The 23,899-nt window shown below is 41.6% G+C and overlaps 3 protein-coding genes across 5 annotated transcripts; 1 reads left to right on the forward strand and 2 right to left on the reverse strand.

The window, feature by feature from the left end:
- The first annotated feature begins 1,294 nt into the window (after nt 1-1,294).
- On the forward strand, nt 1,295-11,079 carry pdzph1 (PDZ and pleckstrin homology domains 1). The gene is made up of 13 exons (XM_037751944.1): nt 1,295-1,420; nt 2,841-2,930; nt 3,904-5,982; nt 6,075-6,242; nt 6,679-6,840; nt 7,041-7,142; nt 7,468-7,578; nt 8,674-8,852; nt 8,948-9,105; nt 9,336-9,378; nt 9,576-9,762; nt 10,405-10,540; nt 10,686-11,079. The coding sequence occupies exons 2-13, from the start codon at nt 2,870-2,872 to the stop codon at nt 10,783-10,785; spliced, it is 3,486 nt and encodes a 1,161-aa protein (XP_037607872.1). The 5' UTR covers nt 1,295-1,420; nt 2,841-2,869; the 3' UTR covers nt 10,786-11,079.
- Nucleotides 11,080-13,008: 1,929 nt separating this feature from the next.
- macir (macrophage immunometabolism regulator) lies at nt 13,009-19,200 on the reverse strand. 2 transcript variants are annotated; one of them, XM_037753535.1, is made up of 2 exons: nt 18,986-19,200; nt 13,009-15,657 (listed from the first exon to the last, which is right to left on the reverse strand). In XM_037753535.1, exon 2 carries the CDS (start codon nt 15,640-15,642, stop codon nt 15,001-15,003), a length of 642 nt encoding a protein of 213 aa, XP_037609463.1. In that variant the 5' UTR covers nt 15,643-15,657; nt 18,986-19,200; the 3' UTR covers nt 13,009-15,000. The 2 variants fall into 2 exon arrangements, with proteins under 2 accessions (XP_037609463.1, XP_037609462.1); XM_037753534.1 differs by having other exon boundaries at nt 13,009-15,661; nt 18,986-19,195.
- Nucleotides 19,201-20,690: 1,490 nt separating this feature from the next.
- Nucleotides 20,691-23,875, reverse strand: pomk (protein O-mannose kinase). 2 transcript variants are annotated; one of them, XM_037753521.1, is made up of 3 exons: nt 23,720-23,875; nt 21,929-22,210; nt 20,943-21,713 (listed from the first exon to the last, which is right to left on the reverse strand). In XM_037753521.1, exons 2-3 carry the CDS (start codon nt 22,196-22,198, stop codon nt 20,943-20,945), a joined length of 1,041 nt encoding a protein of 346 aa, XP_037609449.1. In that variant the 5' UTR covers nt 22,199-22,210; nt 23,720-23,875. The 2 variants fall into 2 exon arrangements, with proteins under 2 accessions (XP_037609450.1, XP_037609449.1); XM_037753522.1 differs by lacking the exon at nt 23,720-23,875 and having other exon boundaries at nt 20,691-21,713; nt 21,929-22,198.
- Nucleotides 23,876-23,899: the final 24 nt, after the last annotated feature.

Raw genomic sequence — 23,899 nt, forward strand, 5'->3', positions numbered from 1 at the left:
TAGCCCTTATTTAAATCATTAGGTCCTAAAAGTTGTAAAATGCACTAATAGCTGAGTCCAGAGTTTTTTTCCCTTCCTCTGTTCATGTGATTGTGTATGTATTTTTGTTGCCTAAACCCCAAAGAAGTTGCAGTTTTGTTGCCTAAACCTAAAGAAGTTGTAGTTTGTTACCTAAACCTAAAGAAGTTGTAGTTTTGTGGCCTAAACCTAAATAAGTTGTAGTTTTATTGCCTAAACCTAAAGAAGTTGTAGTTTTGTTGCCTAAACCTAAAGAAGTTTTAGTCTCGTTGCCTAAACCAAAAGAAGTTGTAGTTTTGTTGCCTAAACCTAAATAAGTTGTAGTTTTGTTACCTAAACCTAAAGAAGTTTTAGTCTCGTTGCCTAAACCAAAAGAAGTTGTAGTTTTATTGCCTAAACCTAAAGAAGTTGTAGTTTTGTTGCCTAAACTAAAAGAAGTTGTAGTTTTATTGCCTAAACCTAAAGAAGTTGTAGTTTTGTTGCCTAAACCTAAAGAAGTTGTAGTTTTGTTGCCTAAACTAAAAGAAGTTGTAGTTTTATTGCCTAAACCTAAAGAAGTTGTAGTTTTGTTGCCTAAACCTAAAGAAGTTGTAGTTTTATTGCCTAAACCTAAAGAAGCCTTTTTGTTTGTGTTCAAAACGTGAAGTTTCATTCAGTTTTACATGTTAGAACGTGTTGCTTTTAAGTTTCACTCTCACTTTTACAATGTAGTAGGTGTAGTAGGCCCCTATTGACCCACATCTATGGTGCTTATAGCGACTGATAATGCCTATTTAATGGCCTGATAACATAACTTAATAACATTTATCTTTGATTTTGGTTGTGAGAAGTTTCACGTATAAATGTCTTGCTACATTTTCTATCAGTTACTGACTGATTAATTCAAAACTAATCAGAAACTATTTTGATAGTAAAATAATCGTTTTAGGATTTTTTTAAGCAAACCTGACTTTGTTGGCTCAGGAGGTAGAGTGATCTCCCACTAATCACAGGGTTGCTGGCTTGATGTTAAAGTGTCCTTGGGCAAGGCACAGGTACCTTGGTAGCTTCCATCAGTGTGTTTGCATGTGTGAAGGAGAGGCAACTTGTAAAGCATTTTGGATATATGAATGCAGTGATTTAAACATGTTTAAACATATAGCTACAGTATCTTTTGGATTTTATCTCCATTGTCGTCATTGGCCGGTGGATAACAGGCCTCACGCTGACGTCACCAGTGGCTCATAAGATTAAACGTAATAAGCTGCTTTACGTTGAGAATAGAAACAATAAGAAGTGGAGCAGTCTGAGACACATGAGACGATGTGTCTGTAGTGTGTGAAAGCAGCAGCTACTCTGCTTTTCTTCTTCATACCTGAGAATTTAAGGTTTAATAGCACCCATCAGGTCTTCACACCAAAAGGTGAGTCAGCTGTTAATTTGGGTTTTCTGAAGGTAAAATATTACTTGGTTAATATGACCTCCTTCCAAGAACATAGGAACTTGTCAGCTCTTTAATTATAAAATATTTCAGAAAGCGTCTGATTGACTTTGTTAATAGTTTTTTCACATTTTTATAAAGAATTAAATGTGCACTTCTTCTCTTGTGATTTGGAAAGCCTCTTTTTTTTCAGGAGTTTCTCATAAACATATCAATATACATTTTCAAATGTACATATTTGATATTAAGATAGTTTTCAGTTGTATTCATTTACAGCCACAGTCTATTGAGACAGACTGAGTCCTTCCCTTTAGATGAGTTGCTTGATCAGGTATCTGTTGGATCTGTTGGCAGGTGGCTGTAGGTGTTTAATGGACGTGCCAACACAGTCACGTTAGTTTGGATGGAAGTAGTTCTGCTTTGAGCACAAAATGTGTTTGAAACATATAGTTAGACCATTTAGTACCTTCTGATGTCAGTCATTTCTATAATAATGTATTAATATTTAAACATTTTTATAACGTTTATAATAAAGTAATTTTCAATACATTTTTAAGGTAAATAATGAGGTAATTTGCCAGTAATTCCAAATAAATTTCAAATAGGTTACTTGCTAATTATCACCTAATTACCATGAAATTTGCGGACCTGTAAAATGAAGTGTTACCATACGTTTTCTGTGTTTCCCCAGAAACTTGTTCATGTTAGTTTGAGAATGACAAAAACAATATTAGGCCATCATTAAGACATCATTTGTCCTTATTATTACCTCCGCCAAGGCTAAAGGCCTTGGGCCAAGGAGATTATGTTTTCAACGGCGTTGGTTTGTTTGTCTGTCTGTCTGTTAGCAGGATTACTCCAAAAGTCTGCGATGGATTTGAATGAAATTTGATAACTCAATTGAAGAGATACGTTTGTGGATGTGTGGCGAGACTCCAAAGTGCGGGGGCAGCTGCTGGCCGTTCCACAGTGGGAAAGAAAAAAGATGACGGGCTGAGAGACAACGTAGTGTAACATTATACAGACATAACAAGGCTGCTGAATGAGAGAGGCATCCACCGATACGTTACACGGAAACACACCGTGTTAGTAATAAGCCGACCACCTCACGGTACCGCCAGCTGTGAGCTGTGATCTGTTTTTAAAGTCACGCACCTTGGTGGAGGTCTGCGCTCTCCGAGTGTCATTCTAGTTATTTTTATTATTATTATTTGTATTATTGGTGTGGTTGTCATGGTTGTTATTGGCCTTTCTGGGGTGTATTCACTTCCATGTAAAATTGTGGACATTGTCTTTTCCCAGAAATTCCTTCCTACCAGCAAGAGTAGAAAATGTGTATCCCAAAACAATCTGGTGAATATATAAGTTTACAACTCCTTTTTTTCTTTGACTTGTCTTGCAGTTCATGTGAGGACGGTGGTGGATTTAGGAATGAGCAAGAGGGGGAGGAGGAGGAACAGCAAGAGGAGGAAGAGCTCCAGCAGCAGTAAACGTGAGTCGGAGCTTTGGTTGGTGTGGAGGTTAATCTGGTGCTTAGCCGAGTGACGTTTTTACCGCACCTGCACGCAGTTGGCGCAGTTGGCCAGACAGTATATATAGAGGACAGTCTGCATTCACATTACTGTAATCCAACCAGACAAAACACCACCAGCAATTCAGCATTTTTCAATTTGACTTAATCAAATATAATGTTTGGAGTGTTCAGAGGAAGTATTTGGAAGCAGTGTCATGGCAGAAGGTGCAAATATTGCCGACACAGATTTTGTTCTTACATTTTTTCCCTTTCCCTGCTGAACTTAAACCTGCAGTAGGCTGAATATTTTTGGCATCATTGGGCAAAAATTCCACAATAACCTTTCAGCATATTGTAATTCAAGTGTTCTGAGAGAAAGCTAGACTTCTGCACCTCCTCATGGCTCTGTTTTCAGGCTTTAAAAAATCTAGGTCATTTCAGAGAGAGAGCGTTCCTATTGGCTGTTCATTGAACGGAGGCAGCTGAACTCCGACCAAAAGGTCAAACTAGGCAGCACTGATCAAATATTAATCAATATTCTGTTACTGTAATGCCTATTTCTCTCCTCAAATGTTTTCAGAAACATCTTGTAGTGTACTGTTTAGCTGTAAAATGAGAAAGTTTGTGACCCGGCAGTCATGTTGAGAACATTTGAGGAAATACCAAGCACCGCCCACCAGCTGGAGAACAGCCAATAGGAACGCTCTCTCTCAATGAAATGACCTGTGATTGGAGGTTGGAATAGAAATTGTGCTCACAATACTTGATATGTTTTATTTTCAATACAATGTAATATAAATATTTGATTTTATTCATAAATTATGAGGAGGTGGTACATTCTTGGTAGACATGGTATATGTTAATGTTGCAGTATGGTTATATATTGTGATCTGTAAAATCTCTTACATACATAATATATTACATTAAGTTTGTTGTTTTTTTTTACTTTCAGGGAGCGTCTCACCAAACATCTTTCAAAAGCAGAACAAAAGTAACAGTGTCAGCTACAAAGATGACATTGTTGAAAAGGGTGAGTCGGACTCTCTTCGAAAGGAAAATGTTCTGTCGGGATCCGACGACGAGGAAAAATACAACAATGCTCCACCCAAGGTGAAACGATTTAAACAGGATTATCGTGTGAAATGGTATCCAAATCAAAGGAGAATTTATACCAAAACAACAGAGGACAAAGACAAAGGAGTGAGGACAGTAACGTCGGTGTCTGTCGATGACGTGGAAGATTCATCCCCAAAGATCATTGTCGAACAGTCACACGAACCTTTACCTGAAAATCTAACATCAACACCAGTTACTAACATCATGACAATCAACTGCACCGGGTCACATGTGAAACTTGAAATTCAAGAAATTGTACAAGAGAACACTCCCGGCATCAAGACCACGTTTGTTTTCATGAATGAAAAGGGGGCCTGTGCTGAGACGTTTTTTAAGAGCAGAGAGACGTGGGTACCGAATAACGAGTCGTCTGAGCAGCCGTCACAAAATGTCACTGATCACGATCAAAACACAAATTACAGATTCACCTTTGGCAACGTAAGTGAACAAACAGATTCTCATAGTGATTCTGTCAATCCAACAAACATAGGGGACAATCCAAACTACTCTCAATGCAACGGCGATCCCAATCCACTAATATCAACAGACTTTATATGGAAGAGGAAACAATATCCCATCAGTAGAGATCAGTTCTGGGACATCCCTCCACCCCAAGACTTTGCGGACATTAAATATAACACTTTGGAGGACCTAACACATGACCTGGCTTCCTGCAGGATTAGCGCTCGTAATCCTGTTGACGAACATCTAAGGGAATTTCACCCGACACCTACTGAAAACGAAGAACCCCCTTTTTCTGGAGATGAAGAGGAAAGAGCGGATCTGGCACCTTCGTTCGATCAATTATCAGAAAACTATGAGCACACGCTCATGAGGCCCTCAGTGTCGACCAACAGGTCCAGCTTCACCAAAGACTTCATCAACTGTCAAAAGAGGAAATCCTGGATTAGACACAACAGTATCGCCACCGTGGAACACAGAGCGTGTTTGTACCCGAGGAAAAGACGCCAAACGTTCCCCAGGATGTCGGAGGGTCTCGGATTAATGCAAGAAGATCCTCTGTTTCCTTCTACAGAGTGGTTTTCCTCTTTGAGCGTGTGCTCGCCTCTTCTCCAAACTGAGAGGATTCATCACGGCGCTGACTATAATTCTTCACAAACCAAGGGAAGTTCCAAACCTGTCTCAGAAAGCCAAAACAGCCACGATCAAAATCAACCGTTGCCCAGTCCGCTCTATATGAGCAGCTCCGAGGATAATCCTGATGATATGTTCAAGGTAAACAATGAACGAAGACGAAGCAGCGTCAGATACCATCCGAAAGATCTCAGACGACAGGATTTGGACTTAAAACTGAGCAGTTTTAAGGACATGGAAAGTCTGGACACTGTTGCAGACAGTGGATTTGACCAAGAAATGGGGGAAGTAGAATATCACAGCCCAGAGCGCCTTGCAGTGGAGCTCAGTCTTAGAGCCCTCGCTGTACAAGTCATCCCTCCGTCCTGCAGCGGCACAGATGAACAAATGCTACGGAGCCATCCTGTACTCCACAATGATAAGGTTAAATATGAAAGCCGAGAGGATTCAGTAGCCAAACAGAGTAAGTCCTCAGTCACGACACTCGAGCAAAGATTCCTGCAGACGAACTCATCATTGGGTATGGAAAAACACCCTAGAGCTGCTTTGGAAGACCCCTGCACATCCCCTTTGCAGTGTGTCAATTCATTAAACACAAATGAGGTTACAGATGAGATTGAACCTGAAAAAACAGGAAATGCCAGCCCTTCTCTGACGCTAATGACTGAGCAGACAAATGATCTGCAATTGGACACAACAAGAACAAAGGAACCAGACAAACCTGCATCATGTCCTGCCAAAGGTTCAACAGAGGCAGAAATCCATACAAAAGAGCAGCTCAGTAAAACGGACAAAGCAGATAAACAGTTTGTATTCGGACGTAAGTTACCGTAACGTTAGTGGTAGTAACTAATTTCTTGTCAATTATTTATATAAAACTGCCCTTTTGTGACTGTTTATTATCATTCCCAGCTTCCTTAGAGGCAAAGGAGCATCCGAAACCTGTGGTTCACAGAGATCCAGACAGCAGTGGTTCTGGTTCTGACCACTTGACCAAGAGGCGAAATCTCTTCAAGGAGAGCAAGCAGTGGGGCTCTGCTGGAGGAAGCTCGATTACCAGCGACATCACAGAGGAATCAGGTAACTTTAGGGCTGAGCTTGGACATATCTCTAAAGCTGGGCGTACACTGTGCGAGAGCCTGTGGTCGGCCGACCAAAATTACGTTCTTTGCATGGCAAACGACGCCCGATGAAGCTGAAGTTCGTTCCGACTCTAAAATGAGTTGTGCCGCTCAAAATCCGGGCCAGAAATGGGCTAAAATCGTACAGTGTTTGCCCAGCTTTAGAGTCAAGGAGGATGTATCAAAATAATCATAAAATTAGGCTACCAAGTGCCCCAATTTGAGGAGCAGGCACAGTATTCAGTGGTGAAATGTAACTAAGTGCATTCTTTCCTTTTCCTCATATACGCTACTACCTGATTGGGTGATGAGCTTATTGATCTATCGATCTGTGTTGGGTGTATTGTGTTACAAAGTTAAAATGTTGGTGTGTTCTTGCCTATATTTTTTTCTAGTATCGGAGGATACTCGCTCTAATGACATAACAGTTCAAGACAAAGAAGACAGGGGCTTTTACACGGAGACGTTCCACTCGTCAGCATGGATTTACCAAGGAGACGATGTCGAACCAGGGGCCGTTCCTCCCAGCCTCAATAGCAGAACTCGAGTTGTCTCAAGTAAGCCAGAGATTGGGATTTTACAAGACAACTGACTTTATTCAGCTCATGGTCACGGGAAAATGTATTTAGTATTGAATTGCAGTCGGAAGTTCTTCAATTGTAAATTAACTCTTGCTTTAAGACGTGGTTTAAACACCATGTAGAGGCAAATGAATACACATGTATCTTCCTACACTAAACTTTCTCTTCCTTTTCAGTTCGTGAGAGGACTGTGAAGATCAGGAGAGGGACAGGAGAGTATCCTTGGGGCTTTCGAATCCAGTTTTCTAAACCCATTGTGGTCACAGAGGTTGACACAAGTAAGTGGATCCCTAGTTTGCAGTGCCGACTCATTTAGGGGTCGTAGTTTCCGAACTGAAGGGTTTGTTTTTTTTCGGATTTGTTTGCATTCAGGTATTTACACTTCAGAAAAAAGCCAAATCTGCAAACTTTAATATATTAGTTTGGCTCATTGGATCCAGAGGAGTCTCAGCTTTACAGTGATACACAATTTATGTATGTGGTTAAAGTCTGTTATTCTAACCATTGGGTATTATTATTGTAACTTGCCATTGGGTTTTTGACTTTGCTTCGACTCTGTGTGTTTGCTCTATAAGCTACATTTTTTCATTTCGGTTATTGCAGATGGGGCTGCTGAAGAAGCGGGGTTGATGGTCGGAGACTCTGTCCTCGCTGTCAATGGAACTGATGTCACCAGCATTCCTCATTCTGAGGCTGCTGAGTTGGCCAGGCAAGGTATGCTATGATGGGTGATAATTAGGGTTAGGCAATTGGATGAATATATTGGCTGATGGTGGCCGGTTGGAAAATTTGACCCAACGTGATAACTGCACACTTGTGGTGTTGATCCACAAAATATTTGACTTAATGTTGAGTATAACCAGTAGAAGCACTGATAATACTTGGTTAAGGTTAGGAACATGTAGCAGGGGTTTGAGGTGACATACCTACTCTATGACATTTGATAGGTTTTAAAGAACTTTGTTTTTTTTGACATTTTTGCCAATTTAGAATATTGTGTTTGAGTTTAGAATGAAAATACTTAAAGGGACTGTATGTAACTTTTTACACAACTTTTTTTATTGCCAATGTGTGAACAGGTTGTAACCTAACCTAATAAATTAGACCTTCCGCGACTCTCTGGATTTCCTCTATCAGCCTGATTTTCATGTGAAGAACCCGGGCTTGTTTTTCAGGGAAAATACTACGGATGTGACATCATGCGCGCTAACGAGTGCCTTAGCTGTAGCTAACATTTGGTTAGAAAATGGATTAAATGGAGTCCGCTAATGCCAACAAACAACCAGCCTCCACCACAACTTAGACTTCAACACAAACTCCACAGAATCACAAAAAAATAAAGTTATATCTGGTGAAGCCCGTCTTGCAAAACAGGAATGTGACAGACGTCGGGGGGGAAACTAGAGTGTTGTGGTAGCGAGTAACGTTATCAACTCCGTAGTCAGGAGACCAAAACTACCGTGTCTCCCCTGCGCCATCTGACCACGGTTCGGAGACAGAAGCAGGAAAAGTTAACACTTGGATCAGCATCGACACATGGAGGGTCCTTCGTCTGGTCAGCTAACATTCCTGCCAAGCAGGTGAAATATTCAGTGATATTGTGGTTTTAGCTGGCTAATGTTGCTAAGGTTAATCAACATGATGCCTGTCAATCACGTTCAGTGTCGTGTGTGTCGGTAGCGTGAGCAACAGGACGCTGACTGTCGATGACTTAACGGCCACAGGTGTCATTGTTAACAAGTCTGATTCTTACAGAGAGTCCCTCTTTAAATGGATGTTGATTAAAATGCAATGTTGTTGATATTGCAGGCCCAGATGTTCTCACGTTGACTATTGGGTCAGACATCGCCCGCGGTCCGAACACCCCCAGACCAGCATGTCGTGGTTATCTTCACAAGCGTACCCAGTCTGGCCTGTTTAAAGGCTGGAGGAAGAGGTGGTTCGTACTCACACATAACTGCTGCCTGTTCTACTACAGACACAAACGGGTGAGCAGGGAGCCGCCATCATCGTCATCATTATGTAATCTAGTTTCTGAAAACACAAAATAAAACAAGACATTCCTTCATGTTCATCTTTACAGGATGAAGGCAAGAGGCAGAATTTGTCAGCAGTGAAACTGGAAGGGGCTGAGGTGGGACCCGACATTTCTCTGGGAAAACCATTTGTGTTCAAGTGCCGCCCGCAGTCTGGTAACCGAGTGTACTTCTTCTGTGCCATCTCCAACCAGGAGATGAAAAGGTATAGTGCAGAACTTTCTAAAGCAAAGATAGTGTTCAGTATGTTTCCATGTATCTGCTCTTGTATGTATTTCACATTTGCACAAAAAGCTGAAAACATCAGGCTTTGGACTGATATGCACCGATACCGATCTGGTATCGGTATCGGTGCATTTCAAACCTCAACAGTGATTTAATTCAGAAAATGTTTGGGGCTAAGATCACGTTTAAGCTGTATCTTTGTGATTTTAGGTGGCTGGAAGCGATGGAGAGAGCCATTCATCCCATCACACAGGTATTATCTAAATATGTCATAAATCAAATGGGCCTTGCAAACATTTTAAAAAGTTGCATGTTGTGTGACTGCGATATTTATCACAGAGGTAGATTAGAACGAACGTGTCACGCTGTCACTCACACTGGCTTATCAGCTAATATATTTAGCCTTCAGGCTAAATATATAATCTCCTCAATTGCCGCTCATGTTTTTAGAACCACGTGTGGATGGATGTCACCAAACACAACTCTAATCTGCCCCCGCTGGCTGTGAAGAACCCGGAGTGTCTCGGATTGCTTCACAAAATGGACAAAAACCTGGACATGTGGGTCCAGCACTACTGCATTCTGAAGGACGGCTGCCTCTCCTTGTACAGCGGTATCCGCGCAACTCATGCACTTGGTATGTCATGTTTCAAATTCTATACTGTTTTTGTCAACGGAGCCTGCTGTCTTTGGAGAGAGCATAGATAAGTTTCACTTTCAGTTCAGTTCTGGGGTCACCCTTGTTACATAGAGTGCAATTTTCAGTGAAATCATTTGCATGTCATGTCACCATGAATGTAACATGCACATTCAAGGTAAAATGTAACATATTGTTCGCGTCCATGTGAATGTGTTCCTGTTTTCACCTGCGATAAGACAGCTTTTATGTCTCACAGCAGTCGGGGCGCTTTGATAAACTCCATAAAAACTTCACTCAGATATAGGTGCTAGACCCAGGTAACAGTTCAGTGACAACATGTGTGCAGGGCTGGTCTTTCCTTTGTCTGCTGACACATGTCACAATTGTCATGTTCTTACCAAACAGCTGATATGCTCGCCTCAAATACGGTGCTTCCATCTTCAGATGTATTCACTGTCATCTGGTCCTTGCATGGTGCTAAATGTAATCAAAATGACGGGGAGTGTACCTTCTATACACCTGCATCACATCCGCCTTTTTCGCATCTTCCTGTTTTTATCTATTTGACCACTTTTTTCTCAGACATTGGTGAAGGAAACGTGAGGAAACATTGATCACTTTTATCATCCGTGTCTTCAGGTGGGATCTACCTTCAGGGGTACATTGTGCGAGAGCAGCCCTATGGATCTAAGAAATCCACCATTGAGCTGAAACCTCCGTCTGATGAGTTCAAGACTTTCCACCTCTGTGCTGAAAATCCTACTGAGAATAAACGGTGAGAATAAACTTATGAGACTCTGGTGCAAAGTTTCTCTTTGCATTTCCATTGTATTTTACAAAACGAGACATAAGTCAGACGGCGCTTCACGAGACATTCAGAACAGATATTGTCATGTTGATGCTTCTGATGTTCTTTACAGATGGATCATAGCGATCAAAGCTTCATTAAGGAAGTGGCTGCCTTTACATCTGGTCATTAAGGAGTTCAGGAGCCGACCATCAGAAGAGACCAGAATGTGAGACACCGTGTGAATATTGACAGCAGTCGGACTCATCCTGTGGATCTTTGTTATGGTGGATGATTTCACATGGTGGATGTGTTGTATACTGCTGGAATTTCCAAAAATCGTTCTGTTTGTGATATGACGTACTGGCATTTCTATGCTTTTATACTGATTATGTACTACTGTGTTTTTTTTTTTTTTTTTACTGCTACACTGCAAAACTTTTAGAATATAAATGTACTCATGCTTTTTGTACTCACGCATAACAGATAGTAATGCATCAATGTGTAAGCCAAATAAATTCTATAATCAAATCTTTGTCTGTTTACTACTCGTTGCCTAGAAGTGCAACAGAGCAAACAAAATATGCACAAGAAATACCTCATATGTGAGCAAAGAAACATTGATTGAATAACAATGCTATAAGTTAAAGGATTTGTTTCAGGCAGAAACAGAACACTATAAGCTTCCTTCTTATCATCACAGAAATCTGTTTGAAATAAGCTTTAATCATCTAACAGTCATTGGTTAACATCAAGAGTACATTTTCCGTTTGGCTTAAGGAATTAATAGAAGTGCAAAAGAGTGACTTTACATACAGTATACAGTGGAATGGTTTGTACACCCCTTGAGTTTTAAATCAAAGTTTCAAAATGTCTGAAAACAAAAATGATTTTTAATTTTGCTTCGCTTACTAGCTGTTTAACATTTACATTATTTGTATGTGACATATAGTTAGAATATAACTGTTGCCCATCCAAATTAAGCACAATTTTAACCAAATTTTCAAGAAATCCACAAATGAAAATGTGAAATAATGTGGGTTTCCATCCACTACTGTTAAGCAAATATTTGGGCGCAACAAGATAAAAAAGTTGGTGGTGCTAATTCTCCAGTCGGGTGCCATTAAACCATTGCAGAAGACAAGAAGCGCAAGAAGATGGTATAGTTGAAAGAGCTCCAGTCAACCCTCAAACGAGTGAAAACAATGTGATAAAAATGTGATGAAAATATGGCGTTTCATGTAATAATTTAAGGAAGGTTACAGTGTCCTTATCACTCCACACACATCTGATGGTTTTGTCTGCTGCAATATTTTGTTCTCTGCAGTGGATGTCACATTTCCCACCCGATTCGACTGCCATTAAATAGGCGTTATCAGTCGCTATAAGCACCATAGATGTGGATCATTAGGGGCCTACCACGTTGTAAAAGTGAAAGTGAAACTTAAAAGCAACACGTTCTAACACGTAAAACTGAATGAAATGTCACGTTTTATACACAAACAAAAAGGCTTCTTTAGGTTTAGGCAACCAAACAACAACTTCCTTAGGTTTAGGCAAAAGAAAACATTTAGTTAAGTTTAGGGAAAAACATAACTACGAACACAAAGACAAGTACACATTGTTGGTTTCACATTTTGTGTCTCATCCATCGTCCTCAATCTACACTCACACTGTCTATACACCTAACACCTGACTTCCCTTCTGCTCCTGTCATAATTACTACGGTCGCTAGAGGTCGCTGTTGTCTTCTTTTATAACTTCTTTCCGTGATCTACCATGTGAATAGATGACAAAACCTACTAGTGGGTTTAGTAGGCCCCTACTGACCCACATCTATGGGGCTTATAGCGACTGATAACGCCTATTTAATAGCCTGATAACAGTCGAATCGGCTGCATTTCATTTACGTCTTGATTAATTCACTAAGTCTGTTTCCATTGCACTTTGTCGCATTTTGCTTATATTGTGCTTTTATCTTTTTAACATCAACATTTTTTTAATCGAATCTCCAGTGTTTCCGTTTTTTTATGCACAAATCCGCATATAAACAGTGGATAGAAATGCACTTACAAACAAAATGTCTATCATGCTCCTCCTGTTGATCTAGCATTGACCTACATGGTAGGCCATATAGATAATTCTTATTTTGATCATCAGAACATTCACTTAATGTGGATGAATAATATTCTCTTAAGTATTTAAAATCATTAAATCTCACATTCATATTGATTCAAATGTAATGGCTGTGTTTTGTACCATATTTAAAAAAAAAATAAAAAATGACTATAGTCTTATCTGAATGTATATATATTTAACTCCCCTTTGTGTAGTAAACATTTCTGACTCCCAGGTAGTATAAAAAACAGTGGCAATGCACGCTGACACTCCCCTTCTGGATCTGACCCGGGAACACTGACATGAATGGGCTCAAAGTAACACACAGACTGCACCCATTTTACTCAGATTAGTTCATTTTCTACAACAGAACAATTTGAAAGATGCCATTATCACATAAATCCGGCACAGAGGCTTCATATGTTACACGTCAATTAAATAAATGTTTAGTGTAATAGAAAACACACATCAAGATTTCCTTTCAAAGCAGCACAATAAGTTGTGCAAAAAAAACTCAAAGGGTGTACAGATGTTTCCACAGAACTGTTAAGTGTATCACATGGCTTGCTTATGTACAATATTGCGGTGTTTACTGTGAACGCCTCGTTGATGCCTATAGCGGTAACAATATCGAGACGTTTCCAGAGATAGTCTGTCAAAGATATGCAACAGTGCAATCAGTTTGCAGAAAACCATTTTTCTGCCATCACCAGCTGTAAGGGGAACACACACACTCATCAAAAAGACGCACTTCAAAAATACTGTTGTGCGCACAAAAACCAATGTACAAAGCTAGAGATGCACCAATATGGTTTCCTAAAGGCAACATATTCCCAACCATATTTGCCAACAATAACCTATAAGCAGATATGAAAGTGATACTCCACTCATACATGTATATATGTCTGTCTGGGTTGTGCATAGGAACTCTCTCGCTCTCTATCTGTAGTGGATGACACTTCGGGAGGAGTTTAACAAGTTTCCACAGATGTTTTCTTAACTCCCGCCGCGTCAACTGGTTACCAAACAATGACGGAAGTTGCCGTTCTCTGTCGAGGATCCAGCTACAGCAGCCACCTTTCAAACAAAATCAGTCAGGTCAAATCTTAATACAATACACACATGGCATCATATGTACACTGAAAGCAGGATTTGGGTTAACGAGGTAACTTCAGGGTTAACCCTTCAGGGTTTTCCGTCCTGTACAACGGTGGTTCACTTCTTACCGGGGTAGATCGCCATGGTAACTTATACTGAACACCTAACCTGCTCCGGAGCAGGTTATGTTCCAAATAAGAGATGCACAGATCGTATTATTAGGTTTAAGTCATAATTCAGGCTAAAAATAAACCCAGTTTAAACTGACAAATGCAGGAAGGACAGCTGGCTGTGGGTGCTTACCGCTTTAAATTATGTTTTTATAACAAATCTAACCGGCATGCATTGCATGGCGATCGCCGGTGATCGATCCTGCGCAGGCCTGGTTTATCTCGAACGAGCCTAATGTAATTGAAAAGTCCCCGGATGTCTGGGGGATGGGGGATGTTTGTTTCATGTCATGCCTGGAAAAAATACTTAAATACATTAAAAAAAGGAAGGGATCACTTTAAGTATGGACAGAGGGAATTATTACAAATGACCAATAGCTCTTTAAATGTACATATGGCATGTGAGTATTGTACTAAGCCAGACTTTAATAAACAGATCTTTACCAACCCTTAAACTGATCCGCGAGTATCACTACGTTGTTTTCTTTTTACACATGCCCATCTTCTGTTAAGAGGTTTAAAAACTAACAATAAATCAATAAATTAGCAACATAATGAAAGTATTATTTTGCTAATTTGACAGTTGTATGCAGTGCCATAATGTGAAACACAAACACAAAAAGATCACAGAACTTCCACTAACACAACTCCTCACAGATAAGCAGTAAAACTATTATTGGACCGATATCAATGGTGCAATTTTTAAGCCGATACAGTATGGGATATGTGCTTCCATCATATCAGCGTGTCTCTGACCGGTACAAACACATAACACCGTCAATAAATAGGTTCACCAGTTATTGCTAAGTTTATATAATTCACATTTTTTAACCTCAACAACCTCAGCACAATGTGAGGAGTGATTTAAGGATTTTTCTTCACAACGTTATGTGTACAGTACAAGGTAAAACCCGTCACCCCCCTCCCCGGTTAATAATATAACGAGATTATCAGACTGTCTTCTTAAAGAGCAGTTTGTAATCTGAGTAGAAGAAATCAAACTGGAAATAGCACCTAAATCCCCAAAAGGGTGAAAGAGGCCTAAAAAGGGGCCTTCCGCTTTCATGTCTTGTTTCTGGTAAACATGCGCTCCCCTCGCAGGGTGAGGTGCTGCAGTTGGTACTGTAACACCTCAGTGTCTGACGACTCTTTGATACTTATTTTGTCCAGATTAAGGTAGTCCAGAGACTTGGAATGGGCCCTCTTCCCTTTGAGCAGACAGAGGGGGAGTGGAGCATGCAGACCCCTCCCAGGCTCTCCGTGGGCCAGGGACCTGAGGAAGGTGTCACTAGAGCTGGGCATACGCCGCCGTCTCCGCCCGTTGGCGGCGGGAATGTCATACGGTTGGTAGTAGCGACTTTTGCCTTTGCAGATCCGTGAAGACCGGTGGACGCCCAAGTCCACGGACTTCGGGACGGCACTCTGGATGGAGCTGGACACGGCTTCAGATACAGAACCCTTCTCCGGAGGGCCTTCTGACCACTTGTGGGCCAGCTTGAGCAGCTCCTCGCCGGTGGTGAAGCCCACCAGATAGTTGGAGTCCATGTGGAGGATCTGGTATCCCGCTACGGTACCTCTGATGGGTGAACACGGGGTGCTGGCACAGCGAGGTCTCTCTGGTTCTGGTTTCAACGTGGCTTTGATTTCCGCTGCAGGAAGTATGGAGACGTGTGCCCTTGGCACTCCACTGATATCCATTTCCATCCTTACAGAGATATCCTGACTGATGAGAAGGTGGAGAAAAAAACATCACTGGAGTCACTCTTGCGTCTGGAAGCAATACAGCAGTTACACAAACCTCAAACACTCAGGGGCCAAATTCACTGAACATCTTAAAGGAACCGTGTGTAACATTTTGGGGGATCTATTAACAGACATTATTATTTAATATTCATAACTACGTTTTGTTGAAAATAAGAATTGTTGTGTTTTTGTTAGCTTAGAATTAGGGATGCGTCGATACCACTTTTTTTCAGACCGAGTAAAAGTACAAGTACTTACATTTGGGTACTCGCCGATACCGAGTAGCGATACGAGTACTTCTCTGTGCCAAAAAACCCTCGTTACCAGCCAGCTGGAGGGTGTGAGCGACACACGGCAGGCTGGGGAGTCCCGCATACGAGGCAGTGCGCCGCGACCGGCTCTAGGTCGGCTTGGAAAGGCTCGGGGCAAATGTGCTTCCCGGGGCCGTGGCCAAAGCATCACCGGGGCGGACTGTCCTTAGTGGGCCCCAACCGCGCCATGCCCCCAGGGCGGGGCTCGGCCCACGTAAAAGGCGCCAGGGGTCCGCGGCGATGTCGGCAACCCACCCGACCCGTCTTGAAATACGGACTATGGAGTCTTACGCACACACGAGTCAGAGGGTGCAAGCAAAACCCCGTGGCGCAATGAAAGTGAGGGCCGGCTGAGGTGGGATCCCGGCGCACCAATGGCCTGTCTTGCCCACACCGTCGGGGAGGTGGAGCATGAGCACGTGAGATAGGACCCGAAAGATGGTGAAGAGAGGTTAACGTCATGCTGCCGTAAAGGGGTATCGGTGCTCGTATCGAAGCCGTTTTGCGAGAACGAGTACATGAGCACAGTATCGGACCCGACACCCGATACTGGTATCGGTATCGGTGCATCCCTACTTAGAATGAGCCGTTTATATCTACATAGGGAGCAGGTCCTCTTCGCAGAGTCCGCCATGTTGCTCCACCATGTTTCTACAGTAGCCCAGAATGGACAAACCAGACACTGGCTCTAGAGAGAGACTTTTACCTGTAGTTCTCCAACACGCTTATCAAACTGCGGTAACGTGAGCCGCAGAGTGCTAAACCGTGGTGCCGCCAGCTGCCGTCTGACTTCCGTCCGTTGCTCCGAAAGTAGTGTTATTATGATAAGGATGGCCTCTGAGCAAGGTGAACAGCGTTACCGCGGTTTTGCACTTGGCGGCTCACGTTTCTGCAGTCTTGGAAAGGGAGGAGTGAGTGGAGGAGTATTCAGTTGGTTTCAATCTGCAACCACACCACTAGATGTCACCAAATCCTACACACTTTGGCCTTAAGCCATGAGATCCAGTCGCTCAGCGAGGACTACGTGAATGGTAGAAGTAGGAGGGAACGAGTGTTCATGGACCACCTCACTTACAATAAGCACTGTGATTTCTGTGTCAGAAAAATTCCTTTTCTTGGTCTTCCTCTCAGTAGTTGCCGTGATTCACCATAAAGATCCACTGATCAGCAGGCTCAGGACTACTAACATATACCCCTTTCACACCGAGGACTCAACCAGGGTTGATTGTGTGTATGAAAAGGTTAACCCGCGTTGACTGACTTGGCTTCGCGACCCAGGTCGAGAGGTTAAGGTGGCAGTAGGCGGCATATTTTTGGCATCATTGGACAAAAATTCCATAATAACCTTTCAGCATATTGTAATTCAAGTGTTCTGAGAGATAACTAGACTTCTGCTCCTCCTCATGGCTCTGTTTTTAGGCTTTAAATACTCTAGTAGGGAGACTCCGACCAATCACAGGTCATTTCATTGAGAGAGCGTTCCTATTGGCTGTGCTCCGGTCATGTGACCAGAACTTGGCGTTCCTTCACCAGATTTCACAATGGCGGCGGCGTCACAAACTTTCTCATTTTACAGCTAAACCGTGCACTACAAGATGATCTGAAAATATTTGAGGAGAGAAATAGGCATTAACGTAACAGAATATTGATTCATATTTGATCAGTGCTGCCTAGTTTGACCGTTTGGTCGGAGTTCGCGAGTGATTGCCAGCCGGCTCTCATAGACGGCAGCTGGACAGCAGACCTCAGATAAGCTCTTACTGCTTGTTCTCCTCCGGTAAGTGAAATCTTGCAGATGCCATTAGGAGCAACGGAGGACACAGAGGCACATGATTTTTTTCAGGTTACAATTTTATGTGCAAATAAATAAAATAAAAAAATAAAAATAAAATGTTAACACCAGGTCTGAACAGGGCCTAAAATCAAATAATAGACTAATAATTTGTGAAATAAACTAAATAGGGAGGGGTGTGTCTTATTTTTATGTCATGTTGTTTAAAACCATTTATCAAAAACAAATTTTCTTTGTTTGGACTGCTCTTATTAATAAGGTTAAATTAAATAGTTTAGAACGAGGAGCACACAGACAGACAGACAGACAGACAGATGACAGGTGTCGCTGTTAACAAGCATTGCTAATTCTTACAAACAGTCCCTTTAACTGGATTTTGTGCAGTTTTATATATGTGCAAATATATAAAATAAAAAAATACAAATAAAATGTAAACACCAGGTCTGAACAGGGGCCTGAAATCAAATAATAGATGAATAATTTCTGAAATAAACTAAATAGGGAGGGTGTGTCTTATTTTTATGTCAAATCATTTATCAAAAAAAAAAAATGTTTTCTTTGTTTGGACTGCGTTCATTATTAAGGTGAAATTAAATAGTTTAGATGGAGGAGCACACAGACAGAGAGAGAGAGAGACAGACAGATGAAGCTGCAGTAGGATGCTCGTTATAATGAACGCCATCCATGTTGGGGCTGACTCAGAGGAAAAAGGGGAAATAGTGACAGAAAAACCTTCATTATACTGCTGCTATAGGACAAGGCTTCACATCACACGCACACTACACAAACAGATAATAATAATAGGCGTGGTGCTGCTGCAAATATCTATTATAGAGGATTTTTAAAGCTGAATATTTGGGAGTAAAAGATGGCAAAAGATGGCTGAGTGCTGCTGCAACAAACCACCAGGCCGGATTCATCCTGTCTGCTGCTGCTGCTGCTGCTGCTGCATGGGGGAAGCCACTGCACTGATATAACAATATAATATCAATACTCTCATTATACTGTACTCCAGCCATGCTTACATGTCATTGATTATTTTAAACACCAGATTGATCAGATGAAGTGATGTGCGCGTTTGGATGAGCTAATTGTGCCTTTTAATCCTCTAATTTATATCATATATATCTTTTTTAGCTTCATGAGCTGCTGTGATGAAACAAGACTGAATATAAATATAAATGAAATATAAAACACTAACCTGTTTGACAGAGAGGAGAATCCGATGATCAGCCCTTTCCCGTGTGTGTGTGTGTGGTCTGTCTGTGTGGTTCTGCGCTCTCACGCCTTGTGTTCCGTCAACAGCAGTAAAAGGAACACTTCCGGTCTGTTTTTTTTTTTTTTTTAAATAAAATAAAATAAATAATAATAGCTAGGCTACAATTTTCATGAATCTCTTTGTAATACGAAAAAAAAATAAGAAACAAAAATAAATAGCTGTTATTATTATTCACTGTAGTTGTTCCATCTGTATCCAGTTTACATCACACTCCTGCCCATTTCCATCAGTAAAGGAAAACATATATATAAAAAGATTAAAAAAAAATGTCAACATCAAATCGTCACAATTATGAGATAGTAAGCCCTAAGTAAAAAATATGAAATAAATAAAAAATTATGATAAAAGTCAAATTTTTTACACTTTTTTCTAAATGTATTAAAGGTCCCATATCATGCTCATTTTCAGGTTCACACGAGTATTTTGTGTTTCTACTACAACATGTTTACATGATGTAATGTTAAAAAAACAACCTTTATTTGCCTCATACTGTCTGTCCGAATATACCTGTATTTACCCTCGGCCTGAAACGCTTCGCTTTAGTGCATTTCAATGGAATTTCAACGAAATTGCAATGCTGGTAAAAAGTTTGGCTCAATGTTTAGCTGATGTCACTCACATACACTGCAACAGGAAATAAACTGGGACACATTTACAATGTTTACATTTAAAACTTTGTAATGGTCCAAATATTGTATATTTGTGACATCACAAATGGACAGAAATCCTAACAGCTTGTTTCAAACACATAGTTTCTGAATACGGGCTGTGTGTTTCTCCGTATATTTAGCATTTTGATAGTTAAACAGTATTTATATAGCACTTAAACCTGCTTTATAATGTAAAAGACCTGAAAATCTCACTTTTTACAATATGGGACCTTTGAAGTTATTTTTATAAAATGGTCACTATATCCTGACAGTAATGTATGAGACAGATAATCTGAAAAAAAACCATGTGCCTCTGTGTCCTCCGGTGCTCCTAATGGCATCGGCAAGATTTCACAGACCGGAGGAAAACAAGCAGTCAGAACTGATCTGAGGTCTGCCGTCCAGCTGCTGTCTCTGAGCAGCTGTCAATCACTCACAAACTCCAATCAAACGGTCAAACTAGGCAGCGACGGTCAAATATGAATCAATATTCTGTTACGTTAATGCCTATTTCTCTCCTCAAATGTTTTCAGAAACATCTTACTGTTTAGCTGTAAAATGAGAAAGTTTGTGACCCGGCAGCCATGTTGAGATCAGGTTGACCAAGCCCCGCCCACCAGCCGGAGCACAGCCAATAGGAACGCTCCCTCTCTCTCTGTGATTAACCAAAGTCTTCGGTCATGTGCTAGATTTTTTAAAGCATGAAAACAGAGCCATGAGGAGGTGCAGAAGTCTAGTTTTCTCACAGAACACTTGAATTACAATATGCTGAAACGTTATAGAATTTTTTCCCCAATGATGCAAAAAAATATACTGCCTACTGAAGCTTTAAGGCGGAGAGTGGTACGGAAGATGACATGAGTCTTCCAAAACAACCCACAAAATCTACAGTTGGTTCTAAACCAGTCCCATTTATTATACTGCACAACATTGTAAAACTGTAGCTTGAATTTTTATTGTAAAAAATTAAAAAAATATCAGTGTAATCAACTTTTATTGTCACAAATTGTACATAGCAAAGCACACAGTGAAATTTAGTTTCTGCATTTAACCCGTCCTATATTAGGAGCAGTGGGCAGCTTCTACACAGCGCCGGGGGGGAGTTTGGAGGGGTTGTTGCTTTGGCACCTCGGCAGTGCCCTGGAGACGAACCGGGGACCAGCAACACTCCGGTTCCAGAGCCAAGTCCCTATGGACTGAGCTACCGCTGCCCCGTGAAGAGACGTATTCTACAGCATGTCTCTAAGGCCAGCATTGTCCTGCACCATGCTGCTGTAGACCGACTGGTACACCTTCAAAACATCCAGCGCGGAAGGGCGGAGCTTAGGGTCTTCCTTCTTACACTGCTCGTGGATCTGAAAAAGATGGAAGTGGACCACATCCCCTCCAGGTACCCTTCCCATCAGGAACCGTGTCACGTCTGGGATCTTCCAGATGTCCGTCCTCTCATCATACGCAGGCATGAGATCGTCCGAAAATGGCTTCCCTTCATCTCTGAACGGCCACAGCTGCTCTGGGGCAACGAAGTCCCCGGTGAGTTCCCGGTGACCACATTTCACCAACATGCCTCTATGTGGGTCCACCTCAGGCAGCGCATCAAGATCGTTCACCACCAGGTGAAAGTCACTCGTCAGCAGGAACTGGGAGAGAGTTTTCTCCAGGCTGTTGGAATCACACATAACTCGCCGTCCAGCTGGGCTGTTATGGAGATAATGGAGGATGGAGACGTAATCTGTAGCCAGCCTCAGCCGGATCTGCCACGTGTTGTGCTGCTGGTGCTGCTCTTGTGCAAGAACGCCATTCAAGTTGAGCAGCGGGCCAAGTGGGTGGTGCTCCGTGACCTGGGTGTGCTCTTCAAGGCAAAACCCAACCAACTGCACCACCTGGGGGCCCTGCAGGGCCTGCAACATGGACAATCCATGGAGGAAATCCTCCCGGTAATCCAGAGAGGATAGGTTGGACAAAGCCACCTTCTGACCCCTCCACTCCGCCAGAAAGACCTGGGGAAAGAGAAGTGGATGATGAAGTCAGTAAATCAGGAGGTAAAGCCACACATACTGACCACTACAAATAACATCAACATTTTTGTGTTCTCATCCTAAACTTGCCGTAAATTGCAAATAATTGACATAACTTGAGGCTTTTTTGCATCTACTGCTTGTAATTCAGTTCACACAATAAAGTAAGCCAATGTACAATGTAAAAGACGATCTACCTTCTTAACAGCTCCCTGGCCAATCAGCTTCAGCTTGCGTACTTCGGCGTTTATCTGTGAACACTGGAGCCAGGGGGTGCAGTTTTTCATGGTCGTCATTTTAAAATGCCGAGGCTCACAGCCTACGTGATAGGGTACCAGCTGTTCACTGGTCTGATACAAAGCGTCCAGATACAGGTAGATCAAGGCATTGCTGAGTAGCAAAGCAGCAAGGCACACCGCCACCACTGGAACGCCATGGGAGATCGAACTGCTACTGCTCCGACCCATGGTGCCCTGGATCTGAAATGGTAAAACAAACGTGGGAGAGGATAAGTATACAAGCTACAGGTCAAAACAGTGTTTTGCTGCCGACTGCACCAACTACTGCGGCAAGCCTGGTCTCGCATAGCCAGACCTGCCTCCACAGCATTGTGTCAGTGCTGGAGAAACCAAAGAGTATAGAAACAAATAGACGAAACTCTGGTGCTTTTTTTGACAACAGCGCTTTTGGAAAAGCCAATGAGTCTGTTTGGTACATCAGCTACCAGGTTACATTTGTGTAGACAATAAATCACACAATGGTGAGATGTGTGCCTGATCAGAAGTGTCTTCTATTAGTTTTGGTTTTCCACCTCCGATGAAGAGCAGCACACAGCCGCTTCTCAAGCCTAAGGGCCCTATTTTAATAATGATATGCTAAAATAAGAGGTCCCATATCGTGCTCGTATTCAGGTTCATACTTGTATTTTGTGTTTCTACTACAACATGTTTACATGCTGTAATGTTAAAAAAAACTTTATTTTCCTCATACTGTCTGCCTGAATATACCTGTATTCACCCTCTGTCTGAAACGCTCTGTTTTAGTGCATTTCAATGGAATTGCGTTGCTAGGCAACAGTTTGGGTTCATGTTTACTTCCTGTCAGATGATGTTATTCACATACACTGTAACAGGAAATAAACTTGGACACATTTGAAATGTTTATGTTTAAAACCGTGTAATGATCTATATATATTGTATATTTGTGACATCACAAATGTACAAAAATCCTAACGGCTTGTTTCAAATGCACAATTGCTGAATACGGGCTGTGTGTGTGTTTCTCTGTATATTGAACGTATTGATAGTTTAACAGTATTTATATAGCACTTAAACCTGCTTTATAATATACAAGACATGAAAATAAGTATATCACAGACCTGCGGTCCCAGTAGACCACTTACACTTACACACCAAAAACTGACAATAGCCTGATATTTTCAGGTGGAATTTAATTTCATTCTCACTGTGCAATATCATTTTCCACTTGTGCCATTTTGTTAATAGTCTGTTTATTGTCAATACTGTATATACTGCTCCTATTTTATACTTCCTTCTATTTAAAAGGTTCATATTTTGTTACACTGTGTTAGCTGATGCATCTTGTTTTTTGCACTATCCCCTTTGCTGCTGTACACTGCACATTACCCCACTGCAGGACTAATAAAGGAATATCTGATCTTATCTGATCACATGGTTAAGATCATATCTGCCTGTTTTACACTCTTTGACCACCAGGTGGTTTTGTGCACATGAAGCCTCCAGAAATGAACCCTTTTCTGAACCAAGTTGCTGGAAAGCTTCAATGCTTCATGAAGCTTCAGCTCGCCTTCACTAGTATATGCACAACAGAGCTACCATACATGGCTGGAAGGTAGGTTATTTAAAGGGAATACACACAATTGTGTTTAAGACAGACTGAAAGGAACTGCAACAACAACACGATAACTTCAGATATTCTGCATTATTTAGAGTCTTTCACTAACGTACCTGTCGCTTTGTGGGATCACATGCTGTTATGATTCAGCAGACAAGACGTCCACTGACAGAACAGAGTAACACACGAGATGTGTTTACAGAAAACAACTTCCTTCTCTTTCTTCTTCTACGTCGGAGTTTTATGGCGGTTGCTAAGCAACTTTATGGTGCATTACCGCCACCAACCGGTCA

The sequence above is a fragment of the Sebastes umbrosus genome, chromosome 19 (assembly GCF_015220745.1).
Source record: "Sebastes umbrosus isolate fSebUmb1 chromosome 19, fSebUmb1.pri, whole genome shotgun sequence".
NCBI lineage: Eukaryota > Metazoa > Chordata > Actinopteri > Perciformes > Sebastidae > Sebastes > Sebastes umbrosus.